The 25870-nt window shown below is 35.4% G+C and overlaps 1 protein-coding gene across 2 annotated transcripts in view; it reads right to left on the bottom strand.

The window, feature by feature from the left end:
* ZDHHC17 (zDHHC palmitoyltransferase 17) overlaps positions 1 to 25870 on the bottom strand; it is a 92286-nt gene that overhangs the window by 14761 nt on the left and 51655 nt on the right. For both annotated transcript variants that reach the window (XM_036080845.2, XM_078076336.1), the window contains 3 exons: positions 23202 to 23327; positions 8030 to 8172; positions 6204 to 6304 (listed from right to left, as the gene is read on the bottom strand). In XM_036080845.2, the coding sequence (XP_035936738.1) occupies positions 6204 to 6304; positions 8030 to 8172; positions 23202 to 23327 (370 nt within the window). The remainder of the gene's footprint in view (positions 1 to 6203; positions 6305 to 8029; positions 8173 to 23201; positions 23328 to 25870) is intronic.

Raw genomic sequence — 25870 nt, 5'->3', positions numbered from 1 at the left:
CAACTATATGCCATTTAATCTGCACAAAAACTCTATCCCCATGTTACAGATGACAAACCTGAGACAGAAGTTAACTAAGTAGCCCAAAGTTGCAGACTAAATTAAAGGTAGAGCAGGTATTAAAATCCAGGCTCTTTTTACCTGTGCTATTCTGCCTCTCCAACGCACTCAGCAGAAGATACTGGGTCCTTAGATATTATGAGAACAATATCTTTGGGTATGACCATACTTAAGGCTTGATGTATATTTTTATACTGTCAGATTATTTCCAGAAAGATACACCAACTTAAAATTCCACTAACATCACATACTGCTTGACTACTACATTTTCATCAGCTTTGAGCAAAGAAAAGAGTTGTCAATTTTAGAAGCAAAAGAAACCTTATTTTATTGTCTTAATTTGTATTTGTTTTTATGTTTAAATAGTCCTCCAATTAGATAAAGAAGTATGTGTCATCAATGTTTTCATTTAAATGTTTATGGAATCCTTTTTTACATTTAACTCTTTAATCTACTTGGATGTTATTTTGATGCTTGCTGTGAACTGCAGCTCTAACTTACCATAATACCCAACAAAACAAAACAAAAATAGCAAATCAAATGAATCAACTGTCTGCAAAATACCAGCAACAACTTCAGAAAGGGGACAAGCCACACTATACCATAAAGTTCAACTGGAGGTCAAGAAAAGACAACTCTGGTAAGGCAAGCTGCCTGGGGTAGTTCTTAATCCCACCTCCACTTGTATAAACAGTATGGAAAATGCAGATGAGAAGATAAAGTCAGAATTCTCATCAGTCCCACCTGGCCCTCTGCTGTGGACTGAATCATGTCCCACTCCCTAACCCCCCCACCCAAATTCATATGAAGCTCTAACCTCTAATGTGACTATTTCTGGAAATAGAGTCTCTAGGTGGTAATTAAGGTTAAATGAGGTCATAAGGGTAGGACCCTAATCCAACAGGATTGTGACTGTGTAAGATTTAAGAGGAAGAAAGAAATCTCACTCTCTCCCCCTGCTATGTGGGATACAGGGAGGAGGTGGCTGTAGGCCAGGAAAAGAATCCTCACCTGAACGTTATCATGCTGGCATCCTTATCCAGAACTGTGAGAAAATCAATTTCTTTGTGTAAGCTAACCAGTCTATGTTACTTAGTAATGGCAAAGATCTAAACATCAAATTGTTCTTCAACTTAAATAGAATTTCAGTCAAAATTGCATTAGGCTTTTCATGGAACCTAAAAAGCTGATTCTAAAAAATCTGAACAGAAGAACAAAGTGCCAAAAAAGCTAAAATATTCCTGAGAAACAAAGAAGCTGGAAAACTTGGCCTACCAGATATCATGATTTAAGACTAAAGCTTTAGTGGGGAGGTGGGGCGGGGGGGGGGGGAGGATGGGTGAAATAGGAGAAAGGGATCAAGAGTACACTTATGATAAGCACTGTGTAATATATAGAATTATTGAATCATATTGTACACCTACAACTGATGTAACACTGTATGTTATCTGTACTAGAAGAAAAGGAGGAAGGGGAGGAAGGAAGTTAGGAAATTAAGAAGTTAGGAAGGAAGGACGCAAGGAAGGAAGGAGAAAGCTACAGTAATAAAATAGTACTGACACAGCAGAGATCAATTAACTGAATAGAGTACAGGAAAACTGATAAATATCAAGGTTGATACTGCAACTGAGTGAGGAAAGGGTATGCTGGAGTAATGAGTTCCCTAATAAGCAAAAAAGAAGATAGACAAGCCCACCCGCAAATCATTCATTATACACAGTACTCAAATACGCATGAATTAAGAAATAAATTAGAGATTATCTTTAATGACTTCAGAAACACCTGCATGTGCACATGCACACACACACACACACACACAAATGATATACAAGAATATTTACAGCAATACTTTCAGAATTCACAGAAGTAGTGACTGGATACCTGAAGACAGGTATTAAAAAGCTTAGAGAATATTATAAGAAAACTAGAAAAGATACAAAAAAAACAAAACAAAAAAAACCCTGAAGAAGCCCTAACAGTAAACGGCAGGAAAAAATGCTTAAGAGGAAAATGTATAGGAGAAGATGGTGAAAATGATAATTTAGCAATGTCTTCATTTTTATATACATAATCATCCCAGCTTCCAGAAGTTCTTTATATCCATCTTTAGTTTAAGCTTAATTCAACTTAAAACCTGACTAAAAACTAGTTTATTTTTAGACATAAAATTTCTAATAGCCTAACATCAATATTTTTTCACTTATTACATCTTAAGTATAAGCCCACATTAAATCTTAGAAAAGCATTGTATTGGCTATTTTATCCCATACTACACATAGCTAATTGATAACAACTATTCCCCATTCAGGATGGATACTCAGGTTGTTTCCACTTTTTCCCTACTATAAATAGTACTATGGCAAACAACTTCGTAAATAAATTTTAGATCTTATCTCTGATGATTTATTTATGAATGACTCAGGGTATTTTTAAAGCTTTTTCTACATGTTGCTTTTCAGGAAGGTTTAAAAACTTAAAATTATGTTCAGAGTATAAAATTAGACATTTGAAGATACACTGTTATCAGATCAAAAAGCTGGGCAAGACTCTTGATAATTACCTATCTATGTGACTTTGGGCAAGACATACAACTTCTCTGAACCTCAACGCTTCCATCAGTTAGAAAACAGGATTAGGATTTATGTGGTTTGTTTTTCTAATCTCAAAGAATTGCTTTGAGAACCAAGTCAAACAACAGATCTGAAAGAACTATAAACCAAAAAGCACTGAATAAATGTAAGGTATATACGAGATGATAATTATTTAATGAACAGTAGAAAAGAATAAGAACTTACTTGTTAGGACAAATAATTTATATCAATATAAAATTCATTACACCACAAAACACATAAGTTGGGTATCCTATTATGAGAAACTAAAATGAAGTTTATACAGTTGATCCTCATGCCTACTTGCTAAAATTTATTTGTAACCCCAAAATCAATACTCACGGTGCTTTTACAGTCATCCATGGATATATGCAAAGTAGCAAAAACTATGAGTCACCCTATGTACACAATGCCAGCCGAACTGAACAAGGCAACAGTCAGCCTACTTGTCCTAGCTCTCATACTGTAAACAAGTATCTTTTCATGGTCTATTCTGTGTCACACGTTTTGCCTATTTGTGCTTTTTGTTGGCAATTTTGCTATTTAAAATGGTCTCCTAGGGTAGTGCTGAAGTGTTATCTTAATGTTCCTAAACACAAGAGGGCTGTGATGTGCCTTACAGAGAAAATAGGTGTGTTAGATACGCTTTGTTCAGGCACGGGTTATAATGCAAGCTGGCTTTGAGTTCAATGTCAATCAATCAATGATAAATATTAAATCTGATATTTATACAGAAACACATAGAAAACCAAGGTTATGTACTGATTGGCTGACAAAAATGTTATGACCAGAGGTTTGCATTTCTTTTTCTCCTAGGAGCAACAGGTTTAGTATTTGCTAATTCAATGTTTGCAGCAACTTCATAGAACATAATTACCACATATAATGAAAATTGACTGTAACTCTATTTTTCACAACTGGTCTAATCAGTTTTAATTACATACGTAGTCGTGAGTTGCATGAGGAAAGTGGTAGAATCAACAGCAAAGAGGATGAGGTCAACAAGTGAGACAGTCCCTGACAAGAGCTGCCATTTTTAACTCCATTATCTTAATCATTATCTTATATCATGAACCTTATGACTCTTTCCTGTCTAACATCCTTTGTGCTTCCATTATAAATTATTCTGGGCTCTTTCTGTTCCCTTCCTATATAGGTTTCCTGAGCTCTTATCTCTGGCCTCAAAGTTTAATACTGAAAACAAAAAAATATAGCTCTAAAATCACATACGGCATAGAGATCTGGTTCTTTTATAACATAGAAAAGTGTAAAGCTTTTTTTTATTATCAGAATTTAAAGTTATTTGTGATTTCATTCCACATTCCATGAGCAGCATACACACATACGAATAAAAGAAATCGTAAATGCACACTTAAAGCCTATGTGGACACAATGATCCAAAAAGTCATGCATAAGATAGTAACACACACTTATTTAACATTTTTTACATGTCAGGTGTGTCCTAAGTTTAAATTCATCTTCTCAAGAATTCTGTGAGACAGTACTATGATCATCACTCCTTTACAGACAAGTATAAAAACTTGGTATTCTCATACTACAATTTTTATTTGAAAAATTAAATACATGCAATTTGTTCAGTGCATCTAAAAAATGAACTATATGCCAATCTATTCTAAAGGCATAATTATTCAAATAGGGCAAGTTAAATTGCTTGATTGTGCTGACCTTCCTTTCAAAATCTACTTCTTACATTCTCAACTCGCTTTGGAAACTTGCATAGCTATTTTATTCTATCTCCAAATAAGGAAGAAAGAAAAGGAAAAAATTCAAGTCAGACTACATAAAAACTCTCTGGCATGAAGTTTTCATTATTTGTAATTTACTAATTTTCCTGCTTTTCTCCATTTATATGCACAATAGATTAAGAGAACAGCAACAGTCTAAAATTATTTTGAGATGTGAATCTGACTTTTTTCATGATATAAAATTTACTGTCCAATTTAGGAAACAAAATGAGAAAATATGTCTGGAATACTAATGTCATTTCAGAGGTCAGTGCTTTTTATAAATTTAAAATAGATGAGGTAACAAAAATAAGCAGATCTGTTCTACCTAGACTAAACGTTCCAATAAGACAAATTCTAATGTTTAATAAATCCTTGAAGAACAATTTTTATGTCAAAGTTTAGTACAAGGCAGAATGAGCTAGCAAAAACTGCCACATGGAAATATTTCAAAAGAAACTTATGCTAAGGAAATATTTTTTAAGCACTATACTTTCTGAAAGTAATCATATAATGATATAAAAATATAAGAATGACAAGTATAGCCACAATTCTGTGCCTGTCTCAAAATAAGCATTTTTGTTTTTCAATACTTTTTGTTTAAAACACAAGACAATAAGAAGAACACAGTGCTATAACATGCAAGACTGTGAAGTGAAACTAGGTATTAATTAAAATTGTTCAGAACAGTCATAAGTCAACAAAAACTGTATTCCATTTAAAACCTATCATATTTTTTATGGTAATGTTTTAAAAAATGATTTATTAACAGACATTTGTGAAACATGTGCCTTTATTTTAATAAAACAGACTGTCTTACTGATAGAGCTTCATCTACACAAAAATATCCAAAAGTTGACATTGGTCTTATTTCTTTGATACACACACATGCACACACACATGTTTACAGTTTCAAATTATTACTTTTTAAAAGCACACTACACCGAAATAATCAGCAAATATTTGAAGATACAGTACTGCATGCTTTTCATAATGCAAAAGAGAAAATTAACTGTTACCAACCACAACAAAATAAAAGGTTGTGATATTAAGAAAATATTTAGAGAAAATAGTTTGATACTAAAACATGAAAATCACAGTTTAGTAAAAAAGGTTTCAAATAGGTGTTGTTGAATCAGACTAGTGTGTGTTTCTATCCCAGCCTCATCAGGGACTAGCTATGTGGCCTTGGGCAAGGATAACAGCTTAGCCTATTTAAGCTTAAATTTTCTCATCTATAAAATGTGGAGATAAAAATATTAATATATAGAATGTGTACTAAATGAGTACAAATGAGTATTTAAGAAAATGCCCTTTAAACACTCAATAAATAGGGGCACCTGGGTGGCTCAGTCGTTAGGCGTCTGCCTTCAGCTCAGGTCATGATCCCAGGGTCCTGGGATCGAGCCCCACATCGGGCTCCCCGCTCCGCGGGAAGCCTGCTTCTCCCTCTCCCATTCCCCCTGCTTGTGTTCCCTCTCTCGCTATGTCTTTCTCTCTGTCAAATAAATAAATAAAATCTTTAAAAAAAAAAAAAAAAAACTCAATAAATAATAGCTACTATTATTACTGATGTAGTCATTAAAAGCAGCTTTCAAAAGCGAACTATTAAATATGAAAGATTTTAAAACAATATTTACTTTGGTTCACAATTAGTATTTTCCTAGAAATACTGTTTTACTGCAGCAAATCATAAGTAGTTCAATCCTAATGTTAAATCATTATAAAACATTCATTTAAGTAACAAACAAAAATTGCTTTAGATATGACCTTTATAACCAAAGGATATCATTCCAAAACCAGAAGAACCACGTTACATACATCCAGAATTTGGTTGCCAAATATATTCCAAGGGGCAATGCACTATGCATTGAATGATCAAAAAAGGATCTGCAAAATACAAGTTTTCATAAAATTTGAGCTCTATGTTTCTTTATAAAAATGAATAATTATTTAAATGAAAATTATACACATTCCACATAGTAAACTCTGGTTTAACCAAAATCCAGAAATCCAGGATGCTTAAATACCAAGACCATTTTTCATGGTAATCAATAACAAATGAGGGCACAGCTGAATCAGTCAGCAAGATTCTGAAGCTCCTAATTTGCCGAGAAATGGAATTCTATTCTATTCTATGTACTTTTCAACCTCAGAATTTCAGTCTATTCCCATTCTCTTAAATCAATAAATCACTTTAGTATATTTAGTAACTCTATCACTCAGCATATTATTCACCAAAGACACATTATAATTTTGACAAACAAGTACAAAGCAATCCTCAAGTTTTTATGTTTCATTATTTCTCCTTACCTACACACTCTTGTTAAGCTTTTAGTACAGCTTTTCAAATAGAATGAACTGGCCAATGTAATGGAACTGAAGGTCATGATGTACAGAATTTAGAACTGGGGGAAAAATATGTATTAATGAATTTTATTAAACATAAGCAGGATCAACTATCCATGTAGGCTAAGTAGGAAGTCTTCCTATTTATGGGATCCCTTGGAGCTCCTAGACACACTACAATGAGATTCATTACCTAGAATTAAGCCTCTTCCTGACAGTTAACACATTAGTGTATTACCAGTCATCCTCATCTCTGTGAATTATTTTCACAACTCCTTTTTTTTTGAAATTCACGTGAAAACAAAGTACTAAAGAAATGGAGATTATGTGGAAAGTTCTAGATCATAGACTACTGCCTAGGTTTGCTGAATGAGCAACTTAAAGGAATGAGATCTAAGGATAGGAAGAAAGGGAAAGATCACAATGTTTTAAAGAAAAATGAGGGAGGAGAAAATACAAAGGCTGAGCCTTACTGCGTATGTTCAGACTCTCTCTACCTTAGTACTAAAATCAAACCTCTTTCTTGCATATTGTTTATGACCAAAGAAAATATAATTCCTATGGAAAGGTAAGCTCAACCATTATAATTACCTAGAAATACACAATATGTATATTGCAGTTAGAGTTGAACGAACTCAAGTCTACTTCTACTGAAATGTTTTAAAATTGTATTTTAGCCTTAAAAATTATATGTTAGACTTTGGTCAATGAAAGTACCTGGGGAATTTCAACATTTCAGTTTGTTTCCTACAGTTATGGGTCTCTCATGGTTTGTCTCCCTCTCTGATTTCTTCCTATTCAGTTTTCCCTCCCTTCCCCTATGATCCTCTGTGCTGTTTCTTATATTCCACATATGAGTGAACCATATGATAATTGTCTTTCTCTGATTGACTTGGGGTTGCTGGAGCGGAGGTGGGGGGGGGATGGGGTAACTGGGTGATGGGCATTAAGGAGGGCATGTGATGTGATGAGCACTGGGTGTTATATGCAACTGATGTATTATTGAACTCTACATCTGAAACTAATGATGTACTATATGTTGGCTAATTGAATTTAAAGAAAAAAAAGAAAAAAAAAGAATTTCAACATTAAAAAACTTAAAAGATTTCAGATATAAATCTACCAAAATTCTTTAACATTAAATTAAAATGAAACATATTACCTAAAGGCAGTGTTCTAAACATACAAAACATTAATTTTACATAGCAGGGTCCAAATTATATCCTTTCCTGCAGTTAAAAATATGGTTAAAAACAACATACTTACTTTGAAAGAAATTGTACTGTAGCCCAAACGCCACCATACATTAGCCCTTTAATGAGCCAAGAATCAATATTTAGGTCTGCTATAAACCCAACCAGCCAAATAACTAGGAATGGAGTTCCTAGCATTACTTTCTGCCGAAATTCCTGTACCAAAAAAAAAAAAAAAAGAAATTAGTTAGAAAGTTTGTGTGTTTCAAGTAATCTGAATATGAACCATTGTTATCTTTGTGAAAACATGCAACAGAGAGTGAAATTCATTCATTCAAATACGCCTACTATGCACAGGTACTATTCAAGGTGCTAGTCTCAGTCTTCTACAGACAGGCATTAAATAGACAATTTAAAAGTACTTCAGTAAAATTGTGGAAAATGAGAATCTAAGTTATAGGAGAGGATCTAGATACTCAGATATAGAAGACAGCAGTACCCCCCTGCCAACGCATGGATAAACTAGAGAATAGTTCATGATGATACTACCCCTCTAACAGGGCCATTGATAACTAGAGAGATAAGAACCAGAACGACTTGAAGTTCTAAGAGCTACATCAGATAAAGAAACCTGAGGATGCTTAGCCTGAAGAAAACATTTTGAATGATACATATAAACAGTAAACTAAAATCTTAAAATGAGATAGAAAATAAAAATCAAACAATCTACAGGGTCCCACAGTCCAAAGAATGAAGATTATGTGCCTCTAAACACATATCAAAGCACAGTGCTTAATACTCTGGAGGTAGTTCCATTTCATTGTTGTACTGATCTAGTTGTTACAAAGTCTGTACTTTGTAGGTTGTTAGAAAACCTATCTCTATCTACTTCCTTATAACATCTATCACAGTTATATCTTCAGAACAACACAAAGTAAAGTCTACTGCCTCCTCCACATAGCAGCCCCTCACAAACTGACAGGCAGCTATCAAGTCTCTGGAGGTACCTTAAGTAACAGAACAATGGAAGATCTTCCAGCTGTGATCTAACAAAGCTCAGAGTATAAACATTACTTTTCTCCCTATTTACCTTTCTGAAGGCTAAGATACTACATTTTTTTAGCGCCCCTTTTATACTGCTGGCTTTCAGCGAAATACTTTTTCATATAAGTGGCCATGTCTTTCCCAACTTAACCACTGTAATTCATTTTCTGAATGCTGCCTAATTTTAACTTGAAAAATAATTAAACATAACTTCAGAGTTTAATTTTACGCTGTAGTAAACTAACTAACCCTGCTGATCTGTTTTTTTCATCTCAAGTACGCATGAATTTTGTATCAAGACATTAGAAAAGATTTATAACTGGGAGGACAAAGTGTATGGTAAAGGGTGGGTATTGGTGGGAGAGAAGGCAGATAGGTCATTGGAAAAGTATTTTCTAAAATTATCTGTAATTTGCCTTGTTTTTAGTTAAGATGCTTGTTCTCCCTCAGCAACAGCCACATTTTTTCATTATTAAAAATAAAGATACAATTTACATATAGTAAAATTCACCCTCTTTTGGGCAGAGTTCTCTGATTTTTGATTAACATACACTGTTTTGTCAGCACGAAAATCAAGACACAGAACAGTTCTATCAAGTCCTGAAATATCCTGTGCTCCCAGTCCCAGCCCCTAACAAACACTAATCTCTACCCCTGTATTTTTTACTTTGCAGAAATGTCTTATAAATGGAATCATACTGATGCAGTCTTTTAAGTCTGGCTTCTTTCACTCAGACAATGCATTTGACATTCACTCATGCTGTTGTGTGTATCAGCAGTTTGTTCCTTTTTAATGCTAACTAGTATTCTATTATAGGATGTATCACAGTTTATTTACTCATCTCCAGCTAAAGGATTAGGGTTGTTTCCAAATTTGAAGACTGTGAATAAAGCCATTATAAACATTTGCATACAGGTTTTTGTGTGAACATAGTTCATTTCACTTGGATAAATACCTATGTGTGGGCTTCTGGAGTGGTTTTTTTTTTTTTTTTTTCAAAATATTATTTAACATATGGTATTTATGATACCATAAAGATGTTTAAAAAAAAGAGATGTAACGGTGATGTGCTGCTTTTGTAGATATGAAAAATCTATTTTTTCTTGAATTTCATTATGGAAATTTTCAAATATATAGTAAGTTTGAAAGAATTTTATAGTAATTTGCATTTCCCTAATGACTAATGATGTTGAACAGTTTTTCATGTGCTTATCTGCCATTTTTATAACTTTTTGGTGAAATATCTCATCTTTAACCCATTTTTCTAACTGGGTTGTTTGACTTTTTCACTGTTAGTTGTGAAAAATTCTTCATACATTCTGGAAACTAGTCCTTTATTGGGATATACGGCTAGCAAATATTTTCTCCCAGTCTGCAGTTTGTCTTTTCATCCTAATTAACAGAGTCTCTCATTGGACAAAAGTTTTTCATTTTGATGAAGTCTAACTGATTAGTTTTTACCTTCCTGGATCATACATTTCATGTCAAGTTTCTTTGTATAGCCCTAGATTCTGATGATTTGTTTTTTCCTAAAAGTTTTATAGTTTTACATTTAAGTCTGTGAATCATTTTGAGTTAACTTTTTTATACAGTGTGAGGTTTGAGTAGAGGTTTATTTATTATTTTTTTGCTTATGCAGGTCCAAATGTTCCAACATCATTTGTTGAAAAGGCTGTTTCTCTTCCATTGAATTACATTTGCACTTCTGTATGTCAGTAGGCATATATCTCTGTGGTTCTATTGCTGGGTTCTCTATTTTGTTCCAGTGATCTAGGAATTTGTTCCTCCAATACCACACATTCTTGATTACTGTAGCTACATGGCAGATCCTAAAATTGCACAGGATGATTTTTTTTTTCAAAATTGTTTTAGCTATTCTTGATCTATTGCCTTTCCATATAAATTTTAGAATGATCTTGGCTATACAGACAAATCTTACCAGAATTTTTATTTAATTGCATTAAATTTGTATAACAATTTGGGCACTATGTTGAGTCTTCCATTTCATGAACACAGCATGTCTCTCCATTTATGTAGATCATCTTTGATTTCTTTCATTGACATTTAAAAAATTTTCAGTATACAAGTAACTTTACATGTCTGGTTAGATTTACACCTAAGTATTCTGATTTTTTTTGAGCAACTGTAAGTAATATTGTAGTAATTTTGGTGTCCACATGTTTATTACAAGTATATAGAAATAAAATAAAATATCCTGTGACTTGCTAAACTCATTTATTAGGTCTAGGAGTTTATCTTGTAGATCCCTTGGGATACAGACAATCACGTCAACCACAAATAGGGACAATTTTATTATTTTTTCCTTTCTGAACTATATGCCTTTTAACTTCCTTTTCTGGCTTTATTTCACTAGCTAGAACTTCCAGCATTTAGGGTCTCTGAGTGGTCGGGACTTGCAGCACTAAGTTGAATAGAACAGTAAAAGGGATATCCTTGCCTTCTTTTTTTTTAAGATTTTATGTATTTATTTGAGAGAGAGACACACAGTGAGAGAGGGAACACAAGTGAGGGAGAGGGAGAAGCAGGCTTCCCGCCAAGCAGGGAGCTTGACGTGGGGCTCGATCCCAGGACCCCGGGATCATGACTCGAGACAAAGGCAGACACTTAACAACTGAGCCACCTAGGCGGCCCAACCTTGTTCTTGACCTTAGAGGGAAATCACTCAGTCTTTCACCATAAAGTATGATGTTAGTTGAAGGTTTTAGAAATGCTCTTTATAAAGTTCAGGAAATTCTCCTCTATTCCTATTTTTCTGAGAGTTTTACCATAAATGGATACTGATCTTTATCAAATGCTTTTTTCTGCATGGATATAATCATGAGATTTTTCTTTGTTAATATGGTAGATTACACTAAATAATTCTGAATATTTAAATGAGCCTTGCATTCTTGTAATAAGCCCAATTTGGTCATAGTGCATAATTCCTTTTATGTAATGATGATTTCTATTTGTTAATATTTTGTTAAAAATTTTAAGTGTACAGTTGACCCTGAATAACAGGGGTTAGGGGTGCCAACCCCTTGCAATCAAAAACCTGCATATAACTTGACTCCCCCAAAATTTAACTACTAATAGCCTACTATTTTGACTGGAAGCCTTGGCAATAACACTAACAGTTGACTGAACATATTTTGTATGTTATATGTATTATATACTGTAGTCTTATAGTAAAACTAGAGAAAAGGAAATGTTATTAAGAAAATCATAAGGAAGAGAAAATACATTTCAATACTGTATTTACCAAATACAAACCTGTGTCTTCAAGGGTCAACTGTATATTCATGAGGGATATTTGTTTATAGTCCTTTGTTTTGTACTGTCTTTGTGTCGGTTTGGTATCAGGGTAACTAACACATACTGTTTCCAATCTGTTACTTACCTATATAAGCAATTTGCCAATATTCTTACACATGAAGTGAGTTTCTTATAGACAGTATATAGTTGCGTCATGCTTTATAATGCACAGAGCCAATAACTGTCTTTTTCTTGGTATATTAGAGTATTTTAATTTAATGTGATTATTGACATGTTAGGTCTATCATTTTATTTTTTGTTTTCTTCTTATGTTTTAGTTTCTCTGCTTTTTCCTGCCTTCTTGTGGGTAACTGGAAAGCTTTTTAGAATTCTATTTTATCTATAGTGTTTTCCAGTTTATCCCTCTGTAGAGCTTTTTTAGTGGTTACTCTAAATATTATACAAACATAACTTACCACACTGGTGTCATTTTACCAGTTCAAATGAAGTGTAGAAACCTTACCTGCCTTTATGTCCCTCTACCCTCCCGTTTATATTATAAATTGCCTCACATATATACCTACATTTAGAGACACATCAAACAATATTATAATTTTTGTTCCAACTGCCAAGCATAATTTGGAAGGCATAAGATGAGAAGTCTACTGCATTTACCCATAAACTTGTTTACTATGATCTGACGTTCCAAGATTTTTCCTTTTATCGTTTCCTCTGTGTTTAGCGAACATCTCTTAGACATTCTTCTAGGGTAGGTCTGCTGGCAACAAATTCTCTTAATTTTCCTTTATCTGAGAATGTATTGATTTCCCCTTCATTCTTGAAAGATATTTTTACTGGATACTGGATTCTGGGTTGACAGTTCTTTCCATTCAGCACTTGCAAAATGTGCCAGTTTCTTCTGGCTTCTCTGGTTTCTGATGAGAAATTCACTGTCATTTGGACTGTTTCACTCCCACTGGTAAAGGGATTTCAAGAATTTTATTGTTTTTTGGTTTCCACAAGTTTGACTATGTGTTCAGGCAGAATTTGAGTTTATTCTGTTTAGGGTATGTTCCACTTCTTAATCTGGAGGTTGGTCTTTTGTCAAATTTGGGGATTTCATGGGCCACTGTATCTTTTGGGTACTTTTTTAGCTCCACCCTCCCTCTCCTCTTTTTCTGGAATACTAATCATATCAACGTTAGATACTCTGTTATAACCCTTAGGCTCGTTCATTTTTTTTTTTTCAATTTATTTCCTTTTGTTGTTCAGAATGTCTAATTTTTATTGTTCTAGCTTCAGGGTGACTGATTCTTTCCTCTGTCCCCTCTAATCTGCTGTTGAGCCCATTCACTGAGTTTTGTAAATTTTATTCTAATTTTCAGTTTTAAAATTCCCATTTGGTTCTTCCGTATATTCTATTTCTGTATTTCATAACCTCACTGCTGAGACTACTTTTCATTTCTTTCAAGCATGTTCATAATTACTCATTGAAGCCTTTTCATAGTGGCCATTTAAAATCTTTTGTCAGATAATTCTAATATTTCTGTCATCATTTTGTTGGCATCTATTTGATTCTCATTTCATCAGTTTCACATTGTCTTGGTCCCTGGTATGATGAGAGATTTTCATCTGAAAACTGGACATTTGGGGTATAATGAAACACTGGATCTTATTCAAACCTTTTCTTTTAGATGGATTCCTCTGCTGTAGCTTGGCAGAATGAGGGGAGTGAAGCACCTACTCATTACTGCCAGGTGGGGTGGAAGTTCAGATCTCAACTTGGACTTTAATGACACCTGAGGAGGGGACTCCTCATTACTGCTGGGCAAAGGTGGAACTTCCAGCTCCCCATTATACCTCTACTGATACCTCCCTGGCTGGGAAGGTTAGGAGTGCCTCATTATTGTGTCCTATGTGGTCTTCCCTCATAGAGCAGGGGATGGGACCTCACTAATAGCCAGTGAGGATAAAAGTCCCAAATCCCTATTTAACTTCTCTGAAACCACCCCAGGAAAGAAGTTGGGGCACCTCATTACAGCCTGGTAAGGGTGGAAGTCTAGGCCTTTGCTGGTGTGATTCAAGGTGGGGCCACAGTTTTTTCTGCAATATTTGGCTGTGGTAGAAAGTTATCTTCTAAAAGCCTCTATCTTGCTAAGCTGTCTCTTTTGTGGTTCTTTGGCCAGAGAGCAGGATTTTGTTGGAGCCCTTTTTGTCTGTATCCATTTGTGATTCTAGGTTGTTGGCTTTGTCGGCTCTGTTTTTGGGATATATGAGGCAAAAAAGGGAATATATTTTTCAGGTCCTGAGCTACCTAGCCACTCTGCCTTCTTCTTTCCATCTCCCAGAATTTTCCTACATTTGTTTTGTACATAATGTCCAAGTTTTTCAGTTGTGCTTAGAGTGGACGAATAGGAAAAGTACAGCTACTCCATCTTTCCAGATTTATTTTCACATGATCAATAAACAATATTAAAGAAGACAATATGTGAGATTTCCAGTTAACAAAAGGGATTGTGGGTTTTTAAGTGTTGAAAAATACAATTTAGAGATTTCCTTCTAACTTATTATTAAGCATTTATTTAGGAGGCACTCTCTCTCTCCTTCTGCTCCTCCCCCATGTCTAAAATCTTCTAACCTTAAAAATCCAAGCACTTTAAAAATAGTTTTCTAAAATTAAGATTCCCTCCACATCTACGTACTAGCACTGTCCAAAAATATTTTTCCCCCATTGGGATGACTTATTTTTAGTAAAATACTATTGAATCCTAGGTGTGACTATTTCTTGTTTAGTTTTAAATACAGAACATACCTTACAGATTAGCAAATTAAGTCATGTTTATGATTTAAATATTTCAAATGAGATGAAAAGAGAATAGCCTATATAATTACAAATACTTAATTTCAAAAAGCACCCAACCACTGTATATTTTTATTTAGTAATCTTTTTAAAAAATGTAATATAGAGAAAAGATGGAGGAGGAGTAGGGGACCCTATTCCAACCGGTCCCCTGAAATGAGCTGGATATCTATCGGACCACTCTGAACACCCACGAAATCAGCCTGAGATATAAGAAGATATCTCTGGATCTCTACAGAGTATCACAGGTGGTTGGTTTCAAGGTATGAAGCAGGGAGCTGTGATTCCCCAGGCAGATATTTGATGATAAACGAAAGGGGGAGGGAGCCATGGGGATCCAGCACTGCCGGTGAGCAATAGCCTCCCGCACTGGGGACGGGGCACAGATTCGCAGACCAGTAGTGGCGGGGAAAGGACTTTAGGGCAGCCCCCGGGACTGAAACCTGGAGCAGCGGGGCCACGCACGTAAACTGGGGGTGGCTGGTGGTTTTAGAAACACAAAGAGCAGAGACGTTCCCCCCCGAGCCCCAAACTGGAGGCGAGGACTGGGAGCCCTGTTGAGGGGCACAACCCAGGACGCTGCAGTTTATAGCAGCACAGACAGAAACTGAGATAGTGTGGCCTGGAGAGCTCACTGAAGAACAGACTGCGATCTCTCTGCTCTGAGGCAGAGGGCTGGAAAAGATCTCTTCTGCTCTGACTCTCGGAAGAGACACTTCGGAAAGCCGCCAGGGAAAGCCTCCAGAGAACAAAAGCCCCCAAAACCGTTTTTCACTGAGCCCATCCCCCCACAGGGGGCAGGGCAACTCTAGCCAAACAGGGTTGCCTGAGTAACAGCGCGGCAAGCCCCCTCACCCCCCCGAAAACAGGCTGGGAGAACAAGAGGCCAGCAACCCTAAGGTCCCTAGAAAACAGGTGCATCTTGCTTGGGTTGTGGTCAATAATTTGGATTCTGTACATTCCGTCAACCACCCCTCAACAGAATGACTAGGAGGAGGAACCCCCAAAACAGTAAAGACTCAGAGACTGTGACTTCTGCCACAGATTTAAAAATGGATACAGATATAACCAAGATGTCGGAAATGGACTTCAGGGTAGCAGTTATGAAGACAATAGCTAGAATGGAGAAATCGATTAATGGCAACATAGTCTCTAAGGGCAGAAATGAAAGCTGAACTGGCAGAACTTAAAAATGCTATCAATGAGATCCAATCCAATCTAGATACTCTAACAGCTAGGGTAAGCGAGGCAGAACGAATTAATGATCTAGAAGGCAAATTGATAGAAAAGAAGGAAAAAGAGGTGGCCAGGGAGAAACAACTCAAAATCCATGAAAACAGAATCAGAGAAATAAGTGACACTATGAAACGTTCCAATGTCAGAATTACTGGGATCCCTAAGGAGGTGGAGAGAGAGAGAGAGGACTAGAAGATATATTTGAGCAAATTGTAGCTGAGAACTTCCCTAATCTGGGGAATGAAACAAACATTCATGTCCTAGAGGCAGAGAGGACACCTCCCAAGACCAAGGAAAACAGGCCAACGCCCCGGCATGTAATAGTAAAACTCGCAAATCTTAGAACCAAGGAAACTACCTTAAGGGCAGTCAGGGGGAAGAGATTCCTTACGTACAGAGGGAGGATCATCAGAATAACGTCACACCTATTCACAGAGACTTGGCAAGCCAAAAAGGGCTGGCAAGACATATTCAGGGTATTAAATGAGAAGAACATGCATCCAAGGATACTTTATCTGGCAAGGCTGTCATTTAGAATGGATGGAGAGATGCAGAGCTTCCAGGACCAGCAGAAACTGAAAGAATATGTGACCACTAAGCCAACCCTGCAAGAAATATTAAGAGGGGTTCTATATAAGGAGAAAGACCCCAAGAGTGATACAGAACAGAAATTTACAGAGACATCGTATAGAAACAAGGACTTCACAAGCAACATGATGACAATAAATTCGTATCTTTCAATAATCACTCTCAATGTGAACGGCCTAAATGCTACTGTAAAACGGCACAGGGTTGCAGACTGGATAAAAAGACAGGAACCATCCATATGCTGTCTATAAGAGATTCATTTTGAACCTAAAGATACACCCAGACTGAAAGTGAAGGGATGGAGATCCATCTTCCATCCCAGCAGACCTCAAAAGAAAGCTGGGGTAGCAATTCTTATATCAGACAAATTAGATTTTAAGCTAAAGACTGTAGTTAGAGACACAGAAGGACAGTATATCATTCTTTTTTTTAAAAAAAAAAAGATTTTATTTATTTATTTGACAGAGAGAGATAGCAAGAGCAGGAACACAAGCAGGGGGAGTGGGAGAGGGAGAAGCAGACCTCCCGCCGAGCAGGAAGCCGGATGCAGCGCTTGATCCCAGGACCCTGAGATCATGACCTGAGCCGAAGGCAGAGGCTTAACAACTGAGCCACCCAGGTGCCCCAGACACTGTATCATTTTTAAAGAGTCTATCCAACAAGAAGATCTAACAATTGTAAATATCTAGGCCCCCGACATGGGAGCAGCCATCTACATAAGCCAACTGTTAACCAAAATAAAGAGTCATATTGATAATAATACGTTAATTGTAGGAGACCTCAATACTCCACTATCAGCAACAAACAGATCATCTAAGCAGAAAATCAACAAAAAAACAAGAGCTTTGAATGACACACTGGACCAGATGGACCTCATAAATATATACAGAACATTCCAACCTAAAACAACAGAATACTAATTCTTCTTGAGTGCACATGGAACTTTCTCCAGAATAGACCACATACTGGGTCACAAATCAGGTCTCAACCGATACCAAATGACTGAGATTATTCCCTGCATATTCTCAAACCATAATGCTTTGAAACTGGAACTCAATCACAAGAAAAAATTTGGAAGAAATTCAAACACTTGGAAGCTAAAGACCACTCTGCTCAAGAATGTTTGGGTGAACCAGGACATCAAAGAAGAACTTAAACAATTCATGGAAACCAATGAGAACGAAAACACATCGGTCTAAAACCTATGGGATACTGCAAAGGTGGTCCTAAGGGGGAAATACATAGCCATCTAAGCCTCACTCAAAAAAACAGAAAAATCCCAAATTCACCAACTAACTTTATACTTTAAAGAACTAGAGAAAAAGCAACAAATGATGCCTAAGCAACACATTAGAAGAGAAATAATTAAGATTAGAGCAGAGATCAATGAATTAGAAACCAGAAACACAGTAGATCAGATCAATGAAACTAGAAGCTGGTTCTTTGAAAGAATTAATAAGATCGATAAACCACTGGCCAGACTTATCCAAAAGAAAAGAGAAAAGACCCAAATTAATGAAATTATGAATGAAAGGGGAGCGATCACGACTAACACCAAGGAAATAGAAACAATTATTAGAAATTATTATCAACAACTATATTGCCAATAAATTAAGCAAGCTGGAAGAAATGGATGCCTTCCTGGAAACTTACAAACTACCAAGACTGAAACAGGAAGAAATTGACAACCTGAATAGGCCAGTAACCAGTAACGAGATTGAAGCAGTGATCAAAAACCTCCCAAAAAACAAGAGTCCAGGGCCTGATGGATTCCCTGGGGAATTCTACTAAACATTCAAGAAAGAAATAATACCTATTCTCCTGAAGCTGTTTCAAAAAATAGAAACAGAAGGAAAGCTTCCAGACTCATTCTATGAGGCCAGCGTTACCTTAATCCCCAAACCAGGCAAAGACCCCATCAAAAAGAAGAATTTCAGACTGATATCCTTGATGAATATGGATTCCAAAATTCTCAACAAAATCCTAGCTAATAGGATCCAACAATACATTAAAAAAGATAATCCACCACGACCAAGTGGGATTTATCCCCAGGATGCAAGGGTGGTTCAACATTCGCAAATCAATGTGATAGAACACATTAATAAGAGGAGAGAGAAGAACCATATGGTCCTCTCAATTGATGCAGAAAAAGCATTTGACAAAATACAGCATCCTTTCCTGATTAAAACTCTTCAGAGTATAGGGATAGAGGGAACATTCCTCAAGTTCATAAAATCCATCTATGAAAAACCCAAGCGAATATCATCCTCAATGGGGAAAAGATGAGAGCCTTTCCCTTAAGATCAGGAATACATCAAGGATGCCTACTCTCGCCACTACTGTTCAACATAGTACTGGAAGTCCTAGCAACAGCAATCAGACAACAAAAAGAAATAAAAGGCATTCAAATTGGCAAAGAAGAAGTCTAACTCTCTCTCTTTGCAGATGACATGATACTTTATGTAGAAAATCCAAAAGACTCCACCCCCAAATTACCAGAACTCATACAGCTATTCAGTAATGTGGCAGGATACAAAATCAATGCACAGAAATCAGCTGCTTTCTTATAGACTAACAATAACTGTAGAAAGAGAAATTAGAGAAACGATTCAATCTACAATAGCACCATAAACCATAAGATACCTCAGAATAAACCTAACCAAAGAGGTAAAGGATCTATACTCTAGGAACTGCAGAACACTCCATGAAAGAAATTGAAGAAGACACAAAAAGATGGAAAAACATTCCATGCTCATGGACCGGAAAAATAAACATTGTTAAAATGTCTATGCTACCCAGGGCAATCTATACCTTCTACACCATCCCGATCAAAATTCCAATGACATTTTTCAAAGTGCTGGAACAAACAATCCTAAAATTTGTATGGAATCAGAAAAGACCCCGAATCGCCAAGGAAATGTTAAAAAAGAAAAACAAAGCTGGGAGCATCACGCTGCCCGATTTCAAGCTATATTACAAAGCAGTGATCACCAAGACAGCATGGTACTGGCACAAAAACAGACATATAGACCAGTCGAACAGAATAGAGAGCTCAGATATGGACCCTCAACTCTATGGTCAAATAATCTTCGACAAAGCAGGAAAAAATATGCAATGGAAAAAAGACAGTCTCTTGAATAAATGGTGCTGGGAAAATTGGACAGCCACGTGCAGAAGAATGAAACTTGACCATTCTCTAACACCACACACAGAGATAAACTCAAAATGGATGAAAGACCTCAATGTGAGACAGGAATCCATCAAAATCCTAGAGGAGAACATAGGCAGTAACCTCTTCAACATCAGGCACAGCAACTTCTTTGAAGATACATCTCCAAAGGCAAGCAAAAAAAAGCAAAAATGAACTTTTGGGACTTCATCAAGATAAAAAGCTTCTGCACAGCAAAGGAAACAGTCAACAAAACAAAGAGGCAACCCACAGAATGGGAGAAGATTTTTGCAAATGACACTACAGACAAAGCGCTGATTTCCAAGATCTATAAAGAACTTCTCAAACTCAACACCCAAAAAACAAATAATCAAGTCAAAAAATGGGCAGAAGACATGAACAGAAACTTCTCAAAAGAAGACGTACAAATGGCTAACAGACACATGAAAAAATGTTCATCATTATTAGCCATCAGGGAAATTCAAATCAAAACCACATTGAGATACCACCTTACACCAGTTAGAATGGCAAAAATTGACAAGTCAAGAAACAACAAATGTTGGAGAGGTTGTGGAGAAAGGGGAACCCTCTTACACTGTTGGTGGGAATGCAAGTTGGTACAGCCACTTTGGAAAAGTGTGGAAGTTCCTCAAAAAATTAAAAATAGAGCTACCCTATACCCAGAAATTGCACTACTGGGTATTTACCCCAAAGACACAGATGTAGTGAAAAGAAGGGCCACATGCACCCCAATGTTCACAGCAGCAATGTCCACAATAGCCAAACTCTAGAAAGAGCCGAGATGCCCTTCAACAGATGAATGAATAAAGAAGATGTGGTCCATATATACAATGGAATATTACTCAGCCATCAGAAAGGATGAATACCCAACATTTGCATCAACATGGGTGGAACTGGAGGATATCATGCTAAGTGAAATAAGTCAAGTAGAGAAAGTCAATTATCATATGGTTTCACTTATTTGTGGAACATAAGGAATAGCATGGAGGACATTAGGAGAAGGAAGGGAAAAATGAAGGGGGGGGAATCGGAGGGAGAGATGAACCATGAGAAACTATGGACTCTGAGAAACAAACTGAGGGTTTTAGAGGGAAGGGGGTGGGGGGATGGGTTAGCCCAGTGATGGGCATCAAGGAGGGCACGTACCACATGGTGACTGACATAATAAAATAAAATAAAATTTAAAAAAATAAAAAAAATAAAAATGTAATATATTTAAAAATACTAATGCAAAAAACACCAAAACAAAAAACAAAGGAATACTCGACTTCTGAACTGATCACAATAATATACACATGTTAATAAAATTGTGCTAAACTCTTTAATGAAGTTCTCTTTTATTTTTTTATTATTTTTTAAAGATTTATTTTACTTTAGAGAGAGAAAGAATGAGTAGGAGGGGCAGAGGGAGAAAGAATCCCAAGCAGACTCCACACTGAGTGCAGAGCCCCACACAGACTGCGATCATAACCCAAGCTGAAACCAAGAGTTGGATGCTCAACTGACTGCACCACCCAGGCACCCCTGAAGCTCTCTTTTTTAAAAGAAATTGTATCCAAACACATAAACGTGACACATAGTTCATATTGCTATAATAAGTAACTATATATTATTAAACATCTAGAATTTACAAAGTCATTTTTATCTGACAATGTATTTTTTAAAAAATCCTTTAGAATATTGACACTAAACAAAATGAAAGTATAAATATTATGGGACTTTCCAAAGTAATACAAGACATTTTTGTTATAAGCTTAGTTATTATGAGACATCAGCCTTTGTTCACTGTGTTGAGAAAAACTGCTTTAAATCCTAGAGGACAGAGCAAAATTAATGAAAATAAAAAAATAAACCATTTTCTATGTTATATCTAATAGTAAAATGAAAGTTAACACAATGTGCAAAAACTGCTCATTATTCTCAACTATGGGTTTGAAAACAGGCAAGTTTTTTTTTAAGATTTTATTTATTTGACAGAAAGAAAGAGAGTGAGCACAAGAGGGGGTGGAGAGGAAGAGGAAGAAGCAGACTCCCTGCTTAGCAGAGAGCTCAACACAGGGCTCGATCCCAGGACCCTGGGATCATGACCTGAGCCAAAGGCAGATGCTTAGCTGACTGAGCCACCCAGGCGCCTCAAAAGGCAAGTTTATACACTATAAATCTAACTCTTCTCATGTCGAAGTAATGACCAGTGGTTTCAACGCACTAAGGGAGTCTGAACTATAAATGAGACATTTTCTCACGTTTCCCTTTGTCCAAATCTTGTCATTTTGTCCTGCTAACACATACATCATTAACTTTAAATAAAAAGTAGTACCACTAGAACAGACTGAATAAAAAGGTACTGAAGGCTTAATGCCATTCGACTTGTGATTATTGACGAATTAGCCAAATACCTTGTCAATTATTTAAGTATTATAAAAGAAACTGCCAGATGATTTTTCCTTTTTAAAGGAAAGAAATTTTTAAGGAATATAGACCCCTCTTTGGGGGAAATATTCTTAGTTTTGAAATGATATTATTATAACTAGGCAATTGAACCAACAATTATACAGTTTAACCTTGACGGTATACGGAAGATCTAAAACAGGCTTTCCATAGAGAAGTGAAGAATGTAAGTTTCTCTCACTCTAAAAAAAGTTGCAACATATCACAAAAGAATGGGAAGCCTGAATTAATTAAAGTTGCGAGCAGTTTAAAAAGATATGTATTAGGACTACAATTTTTCATAATTTATTACCATATTAATAAATGCACTTAAACAAGAAGGACTTATTATCTATTACTTAATAACAAAGGCCAGCTGAATCAATGAACCAAAATTTATGTTAGCTTATGGAGATTTAAACAATTTCACACATAACCATCCTTCCTAATTATCAAACTACCTAGTAGGCAGAGCCCTGAAAAACTCTGCTATCCAACTTCATTTTGTCCTGGGTAATATAGTATTTTAAAAATTACACTGGCCAATGGCAAAACTAAAAGCTAAAAATGCTCAGCTAAGAAAGTATGCCTATGAATTTTACTTAAAAAGATTATATACTGAAAATCTTCAATCATGAATTTACCTTATCAGCTTTCAGCTTTCTAAGGAAGGATGGATTGTCATATCCTTTTGCTTGTCTCGCCTCTTGCAAATGGTTGATCATCCACACGTTTTTTCTCTGCTTTGCCAAATCAAGTGCTGATTCGCCCTGATAAGCAGAAAAAATTCACATTAAAAATAAAAGAAAAAGTAAAATATTTTAGTTACTAACTTTTAAAGTACTCCCACAAAAATAAATTGAACAATTAGTTCATTAACATTGTTTGACACTGGGCAAAGTCAAATACTAAAAGAGTCTAAATTTTTACATATTATTATTATGCTTTCCCATTCAAGGTACAATCAGTAAATGTATTTACTCATCTTATTCTATAGATTCTATTTCTGGTTGCGTTTTGACTTATATTAAAGTAAATCAAAAAGTAGGTATTTTAGCACCTGCTGGATCAGAGGCTATCATTCAGTTTATCAGGTATTTCATATCCTTTAAGGGTTTTATTAGTAATACTTATTACTACAAAACATCCTACTATAATATAAAATTGCCAGAAACCTCTCAGTTTAATTTCAGTAATGACAAAGGTCTGAAGACAACAGGGAAGAAAAAGAAAAGTCAACTTCTATTTCTACTACTGTTGTACTGGCATTCTGATCATCTTAAATTCATTCACCCATCCAGAAATTTCCAAAGAGAATTCTGAGAACAGTAACAAAAAATAGTGAAACTCAAGTTATGGACCTACAGCTCCCTTTAATCTCAAGAAGAATGCCAAAGAGTGTAAGTGAACAGAACTAAAGTGTTTTAAAGAAAGAAAGAAGACATAAGTGCCCCCAATTCTAGATCCACGCTTCTTTTTGCCATTATTAATTTAAAATCTTATTCCTCATTAGTCAGACACCTACATTTCTATTTATTTAATATTCTCTACTATTTATCTACTTCTTTAAATAGAAAAGCAAAATGAAAAATTCTGTGTGCCAAAATTTTAAGAATGTATGGATGAATATTCAAAATCAGTTAATAAAAAAGGAAAATATTGAAATTTTATTTTGAAAAACTGAATAAAAAAAAATAAGCCTTGGAGTGCCTTACTTATGAGGGACGATTATTATCAAGTATAAAGTACACTTTATTTAAAAGAAAAACACTAAAAAACAAAAAGCAAACAACAAAATAAGCACGGCACTACCACCAATAGCAACAACTGTAACAACACAACAATAACAACAAAAAGCCCAACCAATCCTTTAATAAAAGGTCAACAGTATTTAATAAGGAATGGGTTAATCTAGGTGAGTCTTCCACAAATAGGGATATTAACTGTAAAATCTCTCCTTACCTATTCAAAACTTCTACCACCTAAGTTGTAAGAACCAGCTAATTAATCCAAACTATAAAGATTACCTGAATAAAAGCAATCCCTTGGGTAACAATTCCCAGAGAATATCCTGCTGTTGCCTCGGTCCAGCTGAGCATCCCTTCCACTAGAGGGCCATGTGACACCTAAGGATTGCCTAGATAAAAAGATGGAGGGAGCTTTAAGAAATCTTCCAACTACTACTCCTCTAGTCTTCTGACTGCTTTTGTATAGTTCTTTTATTCAGCTGGTAAAATAAACAAGCAATTAATTTAAAGAATGACACTAAAGCCCGGGTGCTGAATTAAGTCTATATTTGATTACTCCATGTGTCAGCCAAAATAGTAAATGATAGTAACAAGAGCAATAACAACAAGAATCATGGAGTATTTACAGACTATGTAACTAGTAATAAAAGAAATTTTTCAAAGGTTTTGGTGAGATAAACATAATGGAAGGTGGAGGGTGGAAGATAACTTTTTGCATGAGATCGAATTTCATTATTAAAACTAAGGAAAATTCTTTCTCGGAGACCATTTAGGTCGGGTACTTAAGAGGTAAAGAAAACCATTTTTAGAAAAAAGTTTCTTACCTCATTTCAAGAAACCATGTAAGAGTCTTTTAATCTATTAACAAAGCTCAGTAATTTTACAGCCTGCACAAACTAAATTATGTTGATAATTTTTAGAAAGAAAAAACTAGAAGTGCTTGGGCAGCACTCAGAGATTAATTGTTCTCCCAAAATTCAATTCATCTAAATTTATCGTATAACCAAAACATGTGGAAGGGAGTACAATACTATTTTTTAAAAATTCACAAATGAGAGCTACCATAAAAAGGGATTACTGCATAGGTCATTAAAAAAAAAAAAAAATTCTTAGTATCCCAAGTCACTTTTCCTTCCCTTACTGTTATCACTTCACAAGACTTGGATTTATTCCATGTAACTATTATCTGGGGCCATGGTTCTTAAATTCTTTTGAGTCATACTTGATGAAAGCCATTGACCTTCTCCCCCAAAAGTACTGATACAAGTAATTTCTATGTAACAATTTATGGGCCCACCCCCTAACCAAAATTCACTGGTAGGTCCCAGATTAAGAATTTCTAATCTAAGGTATAGGGCCATTCCTGTTCCTTCTAAGGATCAAAATAATTATTTTGAAGTAATCTTATTTTGGGAAAAAAAATCATTTATTTATATATTAAAAGAATTGAATTCCTTACTCAAATAACTAACATACAAGGGTAAATATCTAATATAAAGACAGATTTCTAAGAAACAAGTTTAATCTTATTTAGCAAATAGCTATTTTAGAAGAAAAAGGATCAA

This window comes from Halichoerus grypus, chromosome 6 (genome assembly GCF_964656455.1).
Source record: "Halichoerus grypus chromosome 6, mHalGry1.hap1.1, whole genome shotgun sequence".
NCBI classification, from domain to species: domain Eukaryota; kingdom Metazoa; phylum Chordata; class Mammalia; order Carnivora; family Phocidae; genus Halichoerus; species Halichoerus grypus.
The sequence above is the reverse complement of the archived record's forward strand: the minus strand, read 5'-3'. Positions and strand labels throughout refer to the sequence as shown.